The following is a 12,548-nucleotide window of genomic DNA, read 5'->3' on the forward strand; positions in this document are numbered from 1 at the left end:
GAATATACTATAAGAATATTCTCTCTACATTACTAATTTAATCGACAACTTCTTACAGGTTTCTGTGAGATAATACTGAAGTATCAAAGTAATATTTATTCTTAAGATCACAAATATTCAAAGAGGCTTTCAATAATTAGTTTGCACATTCAGGATTCATTCAACAAAGAAATTTGCCAGTGTTATTACAATCATAGTTACTGCATTTCTCTGTTCAGTACTACCAAAACCATGTTTTGCTGTATTCTGCTCTCAGTATCTAGAAACAAAGTAGCTTTTAGAAAGAATTATTTTCTTTCACAGCTTCTAACAGATCCTGTAGATCTGTCACAACACATGTGTTACCAGGTTAGTCGCAAAGTTAAATGCCAAGACTGGCTGAGGCCAGACAGAAAAGATGGAAGAGGTGGGTAGCAGGAGATGTCAACCACCTGCACAAACTACTGCTTGAGTTAAGCGTTTCCCAGCTTAATTATTTCCTTTATTGTTTCTGAATTGTAGCTTGTGTGACTAAACCACGTCTGTTTCTGCTGCCAGTACATGCATACATATATATGTGTACACATATAAATATATAGATGTGTGTATAATTATATATTTACAAAGGGATATGTGTGAATAACAGCTATACTGCTTATGCACACAGGTGTGACTGTAGCCCCTCCTGTGATTTCCATACTAACTTCTACTGGTGACAAAAACCAACAGAAATTTCAGCAAAGTGAGGATGATGAGGTATTACTGTGTACCCTGAGTCTTTGCCAGGTGTTACTTTCACTTGTGCCAGCCAAAGTGTGCTGCAATTACACCTCGTTTTTACCATATCAACACTGCCTCAGAACGAAAGGCATTTTCTGCTTTAATTCTTTGATTACACAGCACACAAACATAATGGACTTCTGGTCAGTAACAGGGACCTACAGGCAGTCCTGCCATGCAAAGAACACTGGTGTGCTAGTAGCACTTGAGCTGGAAAACTGCATGGACTTTTAATTTGTGAAGTACTGCAGATGTCTGAATGTAACAAGCAGCTAGGGAAATCAATAAAATTCTACAACCAAGCCTTTTGTTTTCTTTTCCTCCCCTCAAAAGGAATTCAGCAAAGCTCTTATTTATCAAATAAAAATCAATGTTTAATTGAGCATATCTTAGAATTATTTCATTAAAACAAACATACACTCACTTCTGATTTTGGCTATTCATATTTACATGTTATGCTACTTACCTACTACATCTTTCATCACAGATTTTAGTTTTCAGTTTCTGGATCAGGTGATCTAGTAAGTCAGATTCTAAAACCCTTTTCTCCGTCTGTCTGTCTTTCTCAAAGGATTTCACCTGCGATGTAGTTCAGTGGTTCTTAAGATTGTTGATTCTTAAAATAGCATATGAATAAACTTATCAAATTTAATCAAAACCAAACTGGATTATTCACCTGTTAAAGGTGAAGCAGTGAAAGGTAGGAAGCCATCATCATTACCAATTGATCACTGCCATTTAAATTTTTTGTAAGTATTTTTTTTTTCCAACCAACTAATTCTTTCTGAATTCCCAAAGCTTAAACAAGCTTGGCTACTCGTCTTCAACATGTGATAATTACTTTTTTAAGAGAATGGTTTATAGATGCAAATACCATATAAATAATAACGTATTTGGTTTGGGGCTTTTTTTGTTTGTTAAGGAATTATGTTAGAATAAGGCCTGCCTTTCAGTTTGCAAGAGTTACACTCAAGCATTCAAAACTTAGGAATATGTGCTCCATCTTTACTGGGAAGACGTTAATCAGTAACAATACCGTTCTCCTCATTATCATATTCGTGGTTGGTTTTGTTCCAATACAGCTGCATTTAAAAGAACACTGTAATAGTCTTATGGAAGACAGGATGATTCGCATCGATACTTGATGTATCGCATTCTCATCATCAAAATCTACTTGTTCATACAGTTATTGCACAGTTATTTGCTATCTCTGTTACAATGCAAGGAGAGTGAATAACAAGTTAAAAATATTTTAGTAATGTACATTGGCTAGGTAACATGGTCTTGACAGATGCTGTCAAATGGTTATTTTTTTTTTTTCCCCAGTCAAAGAATGAATCTTTATTCAAAGAATTATGATCTTTTTCCTAATGATCCAGAATCAAGAATATTTTAGAACCATACAATCTTTGGGTTGGAAGGGACCTTTAAAGGTTATCTAGTCCAACCCTCCTGCAATAAGTAGGGACATCTTCAACTAGATGAGGTTGCTCAGAGCCCCGACCAACCTGACCTGGAACGTTTCCAGGGATGGGGCATCTACTCATACTCCTCTTTAAAACTTTTAACTTCTAAAAAGGTACCAGAACCACAGGCTGCAGAGCACAGAAGGTGGTTAATTCATGTTGTGACACAGTCCAGTCTTTTCACCTTAACTTTAGCTTAGCGGGGTAAGGAGTGTGGCTTAGACTCTGCCTGTCTCAATTACATGGATTTTTTTAGATTTATGTTTTAGTTATATTTGTTTTGTAATACGGAAAGCTGTCAACTGGAAAGATGACTGAGTCAACTAATTAATTTTGTAGATTCAAAAAAAAAAATCAGACAACAGAAACATTTTTCCATGTAAAGACAGCAATAACTCAAAGTCAAGCAATGTTTGCACTCATTTTCAGACTTTCCTAAATGAAAGGAGGTCTGTGACTAACAGTGTTATGAACAGATAAAAAGCAGGCTTCTTCAGAACTTTCTGCTACTTAGGAACTGAAACTGTTTACCTGAATTCAATCTACTTAAATACTTTACTGAAAGTAATCATGATCTTAAAAAAATGAAATGCAGAACTACAGATTATAAATCTGAAACACTATGAAGCAAGCATCCTCTGGTCTGACACTTACCTTCACATGGCTTCCTTCTTTATCTGACACAAGAGCCACATATGTAATTCCAGAGCATCTGCAATATTCCTGCAGTTCTTCCTGGGACTAAAATGGGAAGAGGGGAAGAGGAATAGGACAGATTATCAAATGATCACATTAGGAATCTGTTTAATTAATAAATCTCCTGTCCTTAATTAAAATAACTTCATATGCAGCAGTTATTATATAAGCTTCTGAGTGAGGAAAGCTTTATTAACAAGTCCAGGAGGTGAAACTTCATTACGCATATATTTATCCACTTAATACTCCTTAAATATTGAACTCTGTCTACACCTACACTAGACTGAGACAATGCCTAGGGCCTGCAGTTCTAGTTCCCACATGGAAGAGCTGGCTGGATCTCGAAGTGCAAGTTCTAGGTAACTGTAAAATTTGCTATGTAACGTCAATCAAACAGTTACCACCCCACTGTCTGCAGCTTTCAGTAACAGCTCAGTCCTGCATGACTGGTAGTCTGTCATGAAAGCTGGGTTTCATGTAAACCTGAGGCTGACTTACATCATTCTTGGTGCTGAGTTTACTGAAGGGCTTGCTATGCTGACTTAGCAGTGGGCTGCAGGATGGCATTAGACAGAGGCAAGAACTACCCAAATCTTCATTCCTTAAGAATTGCAAAATGAAAAAACCCAGGGTGATAATAGGAAAAGCATAATGATCTGGATTTTTTTTTTAAATTCTGAGGGATTGAAACTGTCAGAAATGTTACGGCAAAAGATTACAAAAAAAGTCAATGAAGTGAGCGAGCTGCAAACTCTACAGCACATGACTCAGAATGGGCAACTGCACAGTGTTTCTTATGTTAGTCACCAACTGGCATACTTAAAGGTGAACCAGACTCATGACTCCCATACAACTGCCACCACTATTAAAAGGGATTTCAGCATCACCATGTAGCTCACTACTCCAGTGAGGCAGTAGTGGCTAAAGGTCTGCTTGGTTTCAAGTGGAGAAAAAAGGGCACAACTCAGCTTGCCACCTTCTCTCCCTCCTACCACATCTCTCTCCAGGGACTACATGGGGACCCCATAGTGTTACCTAGTAGCTCAGTTTACAAAACTGTTTTTCTAACAGCAGGATGATGTCAGTATTCCCTCTATATCTCATAGTCTTCAGGCATCTGGATATATGTAAAAGTTGATGCTACTGTTCTGTTCCAGACGTGCCCTTTATTAAGGATTAACTCATTAATTCAGGGATCTTACTTGCAGCCATCGTTGACAGGAAAATTTATTTCCTTCACTGGTACAAAATATGCTTCTGCTTTGAAGCATCCTCACTTCACTTAATTGGAGCTAACCGGCCTCATTTTAAATTCATTATGCAACTTTTCCCCTTGATTTCAATAGGCCTTAGACTCCACACTCAGTGTATAATTGCAGAAGGTCACTTAATTCTTCTGTGCTCTGAGAAGCTCATAAACATCCTCCCTCACACTTTTAAATACTCTGCAAAATAAGAGATGAAGAATACTGCAAGGCCAGTGAGACCTTCCTAACATTATTGTATCTGAATAGAACCCTGCAAGCTCAGTTACGAGTTATGAGTCTGTAACTCAATAAAAACTAGAAAAAAAAAAATCAAAAAAGGATGGTCTCAGGCTGCACTATCTTAGAGAATGACAATAATAGTTAACACACGGAGACAGAAATGCTACCTGCGACCAGTCATACATTATTTCGGCTGGAATTCCTGCAGTCCAGAGTTTCTGAACAATATTGATCGCTCTACCCATTGACATCTGACCAACACTTACAACCAGCAGGTCACACGAGCTGACAGAAACCTGAAGGCAAAAGTAAAAACAAGGAGGACAATATTAGCCACAATACCACCTTTTCTCCTCCATAAGGGAGTTAAAGTAACAAAGGAGGATAAAAATACTAATGTTTTTCAAAATGCATCAAGCTGGAAAAAAGGGGTTATAGCCAGCTCTTTTTAGAGCCGCAATCTACCTAAGCATGTTTGAAAGTCACTGAAGCTTCATCTTTGATGAAAAGCATCTGCACAGCCTCAGCTTGCAAAGTATCCCAGCCTATTCTGGTCTTTCCTGCCCACTCTGCTTAACAATGTTAATTTATTCTTATAAAGAAAAGTTAATAAAATACACATTCCACAACCAAGTGAAATTGTGTGACTGTGTACAAAGTAGTCCCATTTTCTGAACCTTCCTTCCAATCTCCATCGTCTATACTTTTTTTAAATGGAGAAGTGGTAGTGGGAAAGTAACACTTTGTTTTTGGTTTGCATAGCAAGGTTTTGGTAGTGGTGGGGGTTGCTGCAGGGGTGGCTTCTGTGAGAAGCTGCTAGAAACTTCCCTTGTGTCTGATGGAGCCGGCTGGCACTGGTTCTAAGACAGACGTGCTGCTGGCCAAGGCTGAGCCAAACAGCGATGGTAGCACCTACGGGATAACATATTTAAGAAAGGGGAAAAAAAAACAGCAGGCAGCAATTCCAGCCGGGGAGAGGAGTGAGAACATGAGAAAACAGCTCTGCAGACAGCAAGGCCAGTGAAGAAGGAGGGGCAGGAGGTGCTCCAGGTGCCAGAGCACAGATTCCCCTGCAGCCTGTGAAGACCATGGTGAGGCCGGCTGTGCCCCTGCAGCCCACAGAGTTCCACAGCGGAGGAAATATCCACTTGCAGCCCGTGGAGGTTAATGGTGGAGCAGATATCCACCTGCAGCCTGTGAAGGACCCTACACTGAAGGTGGATGCCTGAAGGAGGCTGTGACCCCATGGGAAGCCCACGTTGGAACAGGCTCCTGGCAGGACCTGTGCCGACCCATGGAGAGAGAAGCCCAGGCTGGAGCAGGTTTGCTGGCAGGACTTGTGACCCCGTGGGGGACCCACCCTGGAGCAGTCTGTTCCTGAAGGATGGCACCCTGTGGAAGGGGCCCAGGCTGGAGCAGGTCCCAGGCTGGAGCAGTTCATGAAGAACTGCAGCCTGTGAGAAGGACTCATGTTAGAGAAATTCGTGGAGGACTGTCTCCCATGGGAGGGACTCCCATGCTGGAGCAGAGGAAGAGTGTGAGGAGTCCTTCCTCTGAGGAGGAAGGAGCAGCAGAAACAAGATGTGATGAACTGACCGCAACCCCCATGCCCCGTCCCCCTGTGCTGCTCAGGAGGGAGGTGGTAGAGAAATTGGGAGCAAGATTGAGCCCAGGAAGAAGAGAGGGATGGGGGGGGAGGTGTTTGAAGAGGTGGTCTTATTTCTCATTATCCTGCTCTGACTTCTGATTGGCAATAAATTAAATTAATTTCACCAACCTGAGTCTGTTTTGCCCATGATGGTAATTGCTGAATGATCTCTCCCTGTCCTTATCTCAACCCACAAGCTTCTCGTTATATTCTTCTCTCCCCTGTCCAGCTGGGAATGGGAGTGATAGAGTGGCTTTGGCAGGCACCTGGCATCTAGCCAAAGGCCAACCCACCACACACATTTACAACCAAATATCTACGGTTGTACTCTTCTGTCTCAAACAATCCACAGGCTGAGAAAAATGTCCTATTTACATTAAAAGGGTATAAACCTGAAGGAAGATCCTCTCTTCCCCCAATTCTTATTTTACTAAATAATTCTATGTAGAGAAACACAAAAGGAAACAGGTCATCTTGATGTTTGCTATTTCAGTACAGTATTGTTCTGGAACACATCTGAACATCTTATTTTTTGCCTACCTGTAGCTACAGTTAGGTTACTGAACTGTCAGGAGTAAACAAACAAACCCCTGCCCCTCACAAAAAAAGAAACTTACAGAATCCTCCACACTGGAAACAGCAGCAGTTATTTTATCTATAGCTATGCTGACTCCAACAGCTGAAGGAATTGGTCCTACTGTCTGTGGACCTCTAAATTGTGGAATCTGAAACAAGACAAAAACAAAATGGAAGATCCAAATAGTTATCTTTGCAAAATGTCAAAAAGGTTTTTCATTTTTTCTTCTTTTTTTTTTTTTCATGATTTTTTTGTTAAAGAGGTGAGCACATACCAGATGATCATATCTGCCCCCTGCAGCAAGAATTTCAGGTACAGTTCTTTGTCTCCTTTTGATGTATGCTATAAACTGAAAGATAATACCATTGTGCTGCTGTATTTTGTAAACTAGTCCCAGATTTATAGAAACCTGTAAAATAAAAATGAGTATGTGTATAAGACCTGTACCAATATTACCAGTTAATTAATTTCCTATTAGCAGTATGGACTGAAAATACTATTCTCACTCAAGGAAGACATACAGAAACACTCGTTATCTCCAAAAATTTAAAATACAATTAAAAATAAGAAAATGGTGCTTTAATCTTAAAGCATCCCAAAAAACCTATAGCACAAAACCCAAAGAGCAAGCCCTAAGGAAGGTGCAGGAGAGGAGGCCTTTAGTAGTCATCAGCTTTCTATATTTTTGAAATATTTATAGTTTGTTTCAAAATTGAAATTTCTTTTATTCTCTAAGTAATGCCTTCAGTCTTGGTTGGGGAAAAAAAAAAAAAAGTCTGTGTGTCATTAGATAGAAGTTAATCCAGAGAATTCTGCCTGGAAGAGTCTTAATTCTTAAAATGAGTCTTAAAAAAAAATATATAAAATCAATACCAGTATTATTACTTATCATCAGAAGATACTTCGACGTGTTTTTTCTATTCTAAAATATAATTAACTTGTTTCCTGGCAAATTACAAGGCCCAGCAGCCTATAAATCCATTAATTTATTAACAGAGTATTTTACAAACCTGAAGTTTTATTCCAAGTTGCTTTAATAGACCAATGATTTCCTCCAAATCCTTCATGCCATGCTTCAACAGCTGAGTGACACCTGGCTTTTGTTTTATCATTGTGTTTAAAAATGGAAATACATTACTTGCTTCTCCCTTCTGCTCAATGAATCTGTAGAGTCGAGAAAGCTAAAACCAAGAATCAAATAAAAGACATAGATAGCACCACTGACAGCGCTCGTAATAGGTCACATCTTAAAAATGAAAAAACATATTTGACTTGGTGTGAGTAAGATATCTACCTTTTTTGCCTGTTTTGCCCAGCAGCCTGTTTTTACCTCATGAGTTGAGGAAAGGAATGGACAGGCACAGTCTCACCAGGGTGCCCAGAAGCTAACCTCAACTCTTTATGCACATTCATCAACATCTGCAAACAGCTTTTTTAAAAAAAGTTTCTCTCAGTTTGTTTTACTAAATACCACTGTACAGTATTCCATACACCCTTTAATTCCACTTCATGGTCTGAAAAATACATTTAGAAGAAGAAACAAAAACAAAATCTGACCACTTCCAAAGAGACTGATCTATTTTCAACAGCAAATGTTTACAGTTTATTTTTCTTACTCTGGTTGATAAAAAATTGCAAAGTAAATGAAATATTACTGACTTATGGCACGTTACAGGGAAATTAACACTGAATTAAAATTACTTACACTATTTGATGTGAGAGAAAGATTACAGAATTTGGCTTCTACTTCTCTTTTAGTTAGTTTTTCAGTCTACAAGAGAAACAGATGCAAACATATCCAACAACTCAGTTACCCAAAAAAAAAAAAATACTATTGTTGAGAATTAAAACACAACTTTCCAATACCTTTAACTAAAGGTTGCATTTACAAACTGCAATAACACTGTAGAAGAACAAAAAAACAATAACACATTTTTCCACGTAACTTGTAATAGGGCTATATTTAGCTTGGTTTCACAGAGCAACAAAAAGTATAAAAATAACAACTTTGTGGAAAAGCACTTCTGCATAAATACTGAAATGCTTATGTCAATTAATAGACTAAAAAAAGAAAAGAATGGAACAAAAAAGGCATTTTGTTGGGATTTAAACAGTACCTTAATTATTCAAATGAATTCAGTCTATTTTCTCAGCTTGTAAGTAGAAAAGACCAACATGATATTAAGATACGTTTTAAAGTTTTTATTGACTAGCCTACCAGTTCTTATTTATAGAGATGAGTAGTTTTCTTGTAAATAAACATTTAAAAATCATCTTAAAATGGCACAAAGATAGTCAGCCTTTTTTTCTGTCAACAGGATATTCCTTGTTATGATGGCAAACTGTTACTCATTTTTAGAGATAAATCCATGAAATAAAGATAGTCTACAGTGATGATTACAGAGATTAGACTGATGACTACTATCTTACCACAGCATCATACAGAATGATGTAAACTTGATTGAGTTTATCCTCTGGTATCCCACAGTGCAAAAGTATAGCTTTCAGTAATGCAGTGTGGTTCAAGTAAATACTGTAATTTCTTTCCTAACAAACGGTAAAGAAAGAAAAAAAAAAAAAGGAAGAAAGAAAGGGGCAAAAAAAAAAAAATTTAGTTGCATGCCATTTTGCTGGGGGCAAGGGAAGAGGTTTCCTAAATGTTTAACAATAATTCAAAACTAACTTCAGACCTCTTGCTACCACCTTACCTTCCATCTATAACTGAAGAATGGCAAGGCTTGTCCATTCTACAATAATCATTGCCTGACAGAGGAAAGATGTTATTTCAATGGCACTGTAAGGGTTCAATTAGTATCTCCTTTGTCCACAAATCTATACTAAATTTTAAGTTTACCTACAAAACATATTTTGATTTAAATGACCGTGTTCTATAACTGACTATCAATAAAATATGAAAATAGTTCTGTACTTGTTAAGGTTAAAGGAACTATCATTTATAAACACATTAGACTGAATACTTAGATTAAAACTTTAGAATGGAAAAGAGAGCGAAAGAGATGAGTAGAGAATCTACCTGTAGCACTGAAAACTCCTGAATGATTTCTGAAATGGCATAAATTGTTTCTGCTATGGGCAAAAAGCTATTTCCAGAAGACGTAATGATGTCAAATGCACATTCCAGGAGTTCTTTGGGATGACAGCGGTCTAACTTCCGAGGTCTGAAAACTCGCTCTATACAGTATCTAAAGGAAACATGGAAGAACATATAAGCAACTTCAGTGGTCACTGTCATAAAGTATGGCATCGTGCAACACAATCTGTGTCACTTACCTTTTCAAGTTTGATATGTTATTTCTAGCAACAAATCTTGCAAATGGAATCTGAAAAACAAAATACATTAAAACTGTTGGAACAAAACATTCAGTCTGACTAGTCTCTGAAACTGGAGATGAATTACTACTGTGCAGTAACACTTGTACTCTCACACGTGTAGTAATGCCTTAAGATATGTGCCATAACCAAGTAACAATAACCTAATCATTCTTGCTGCAAGTTTTATATAAAAACATCCAAGAAAAGCTTGGAGAGGGACAGAAGGACCTTTCGTAATTACCCTAATGCATGGAAAATGGACCATAAATCGTCTATGAGCATATTAAAATATACAAGCAGATATTTTGCTGTTCACATAAAGATATAAAGGAGGGTTTTTTAAATAAATCTTTGGCCAACACATTTTCCAAAACAAGTAATTCCAACAGAAAAATCAATACTGTAAATCCTGCACAAACCCCTAACTGTGAATCATATTCCATAGCTTGATGTTATAAATGCAAAGGATAGATGAATGTTGTGGGTTGATCCTGGCTGGATGCCAGGTACCAACCAAAGCCGCTCTACCACTCCCATTCCCAGGTGGACAGGGGAGAGAAGGTATAATGAGAAGCTTGTGGGTTGAGATAAGGACAGGGAGAGATCATTCAGCAATTACCATCATGGGCAAAACAGACTCAGGTTGGTGAAATTAATTTAATTTATTGCCAATCAGAAGTCAGAGCAGGATAATGAGAAATAAGACCACCTCTTCAAACACCTCCCCCCCATCCCTCTCTTCTTCCTGGGCTCAATCTTGCTCCCAATTTCTCTACCACCTCCCTCCTGAGCAGCACAGGGGGACGGGGCATGGGGGTTGCGGTCAGTTCATCACATCTTGTTTCTGCTGCTCCTTCCTCCTCAGAGGGAGGACTCCTCACACTCTTCCTCTGCTCCAGCATGGGAGTCCCTCCCATGGGAGACAGTCCTCCACAAATTTCTCTAACATGAGTCCTTCTCACAGGCTGCAGTTCTTCATGAACTGCTCCAGCCTGGGTCCCTTCCACAGGGTGCCATCCTTCAGGAACAGACTGCTCCAGGGTGGGTCCCCCACGGGGTCACAAGTCCTGCCAGCAAACCTGCTCCAGCCTGGGCTCCTCTCTCCATGGGTCGACACAGGTCCTGCCAGGAGCCTGTTCCAACATGGGCTTCCCATGGGGTCACAGCCTCCTTCAGGCATCCACCTCTGGCGTGGGGCGGTGCTCTGGTGGGGTCCTCCCTGGGCTGCAGAGGGACAGCCAGCCTCACCAAGGGCTGCAGGGGAATCTGTGCTCTGGCACCTGGAGCACCTCCTGCCCTTCCTTCTTCACTGGCCTTGGTGTCTGCAGAGCTGTTTTCACATGTTCTCACTCCTCTCTCCGGCTGCAATCCCTCCCTTCTCTTTTGCCACTTCTTAACCATGTCATCCCAGAGGTGCTACCACCATCACTGAGTGGCTCTACCTTGGCCAGCAGCGGGTCTGTCTTGGCTGGCACAGGCTCTATTGGACATAGGGGAAGCTTCTAGCAGCTTCTCACAGAAGCCACCCCTGCAGCACCCCTTGCTACCAAAACTTTTCCACACAAACCCAATAAAATTAGTCACACTGACATCCATGGAAGTCATAAAAAGTCATGTTGTCTAACTGTGAATAATAAACAAAAAAATACATAGCTTAAAGCATTGAGGTGTTAATTTAAGTGCAAGGTAATTAACTAGGCCAACACTGCACATAATTGGGTAGTATTGATAGAGGAATCCCAGACAGTAAGATTTCAATTGTACAAACAGGAATTCCTCTCAAGAGTAAAATGATGCTTGACAATATCTGTTTGAGGAGAACATAAAACTGGACAGTCTGTTACCCACATTCTCTATAAAGACATATAAATAGGAAAGGGATGGGAATATAAGATTTTTCACTGGTCATCAGAAAAGTCTTGTCTCATATGTACAAGAAAAAACAAACAAAAAACCACAAACCCAACCCAACAGTCACATCTACCACATTTATAATACAGCATTATTTTCACCTATGTTAAGCGGGTGGAAGTATATTTCTTCCTTATGTGGTCAGGGCTTCAGCTGTCAAAACTAGGACAGCACTAAGGCATACAGGAACAAATACTGGAAGACACACTACTTCAAGAGTCAGAAGAAATGTAAGCCTAAACCAAATTTGTGACTAGTGAATTGAAGGTATCTACAAATACCACAGCACTCTTCAAACCCAGCCTTGCCTGCAAAGATGATACTACTTACTCTGAGGTCATAAGGAAGCATTACCAGCATCCCACTGTGATCCATGAAATACGAAGCTTCATTATGTTCGTATAGTTTTTTATTTCTGGGCATTAGCAGTGGAGTATGCAGCTTGATGGCTCCTACACAAAATCAGTAAAATACGATTATCTCCCATTTCAGAAGTAACATCTGCTTTTCACAAGCTCAAGAACAACCTTGCAGAGTATGATAATCTCAACCAATACTTTTAAAAAACTATATTATTTTAAGTGTTCTTAATAGACTTTCCTCTTCCACTGTTTAAGGAAAGCCATCAAACAAACTTTGATGTTCTATCTTGCACATTTCTTGGGCTCAGC

At 39.2% G+C, this 12,548-nt stretch overlaps 1 protein-coding gene across 1 annotated transcript in view; it reads right to left on the reverse strand.

The window, feature by feature from the left end:
- Positions 1–12,548, reverse strand: part of EIF2AK4 (eukaryotic translation initiation factor 2 alpha kinase 4) — a 42,529-nt gene that overhangs the window by 6,591 nt on the left and 23,390 nt on the right. The window contains exons 24-34 of the mRNA XM_010291342.1: positions 12,208–12,329; positions 9,925–9,974; positions 9,668–9,836; positions 9,064–9,180; positions 8,339–8,404; positions 7,644–7,814; positions 6,908–7,042; positions 6,674–6,781; positions 4,576–4,704; positions 2,880–2,966; positions 1,226–1,338 (exon numbers count right to left, since the gene is read on the reverse strand). Coding sequence (XP_010289644.1) covers positions 1,226–1,338; positions 2,880–2,966; positions 4,576–4,704; positions 6,674–6,781; positions 6,908–7,042; positions 7,644–7,814; positions 8,339–8,404; positions 9,064–9,180; positions 9,668–9,836; positions 9,925–9,974; positions 12,208–12,329 — 1,267 coding nt within the window. The remainder of the gene's footprint in view (positions 1–1,225; positions 1,339–2,879; positions 2,967–4,575; positions 4,705–6,673; positions 6,782–6,907; positions 7,043–7,643; positions 7,815–8,338; positions 8,405–9,063; positions 9,181–9,667; positions 9,837–9,924; positions 9,975–12,207; positions 12,330–12,548) is intronic.

The sequence above is a fragment of the Phaethon lepturus genome, unplaced genomic scaffold (assembly GCF_000687285.1).
Source record: "Phaethon lepturus isolate BGI_N335 unplaced genomic scaffold, ASM68728v1 scaffold20977, whole genome shotgun sequence".
Classification (NCBI taxonomy): Eukaryota; Metazoa; Chordata; class Aves; order Phaethontiformes; family Phaethontidae; genus Phaethon; species Phaethon lepturus.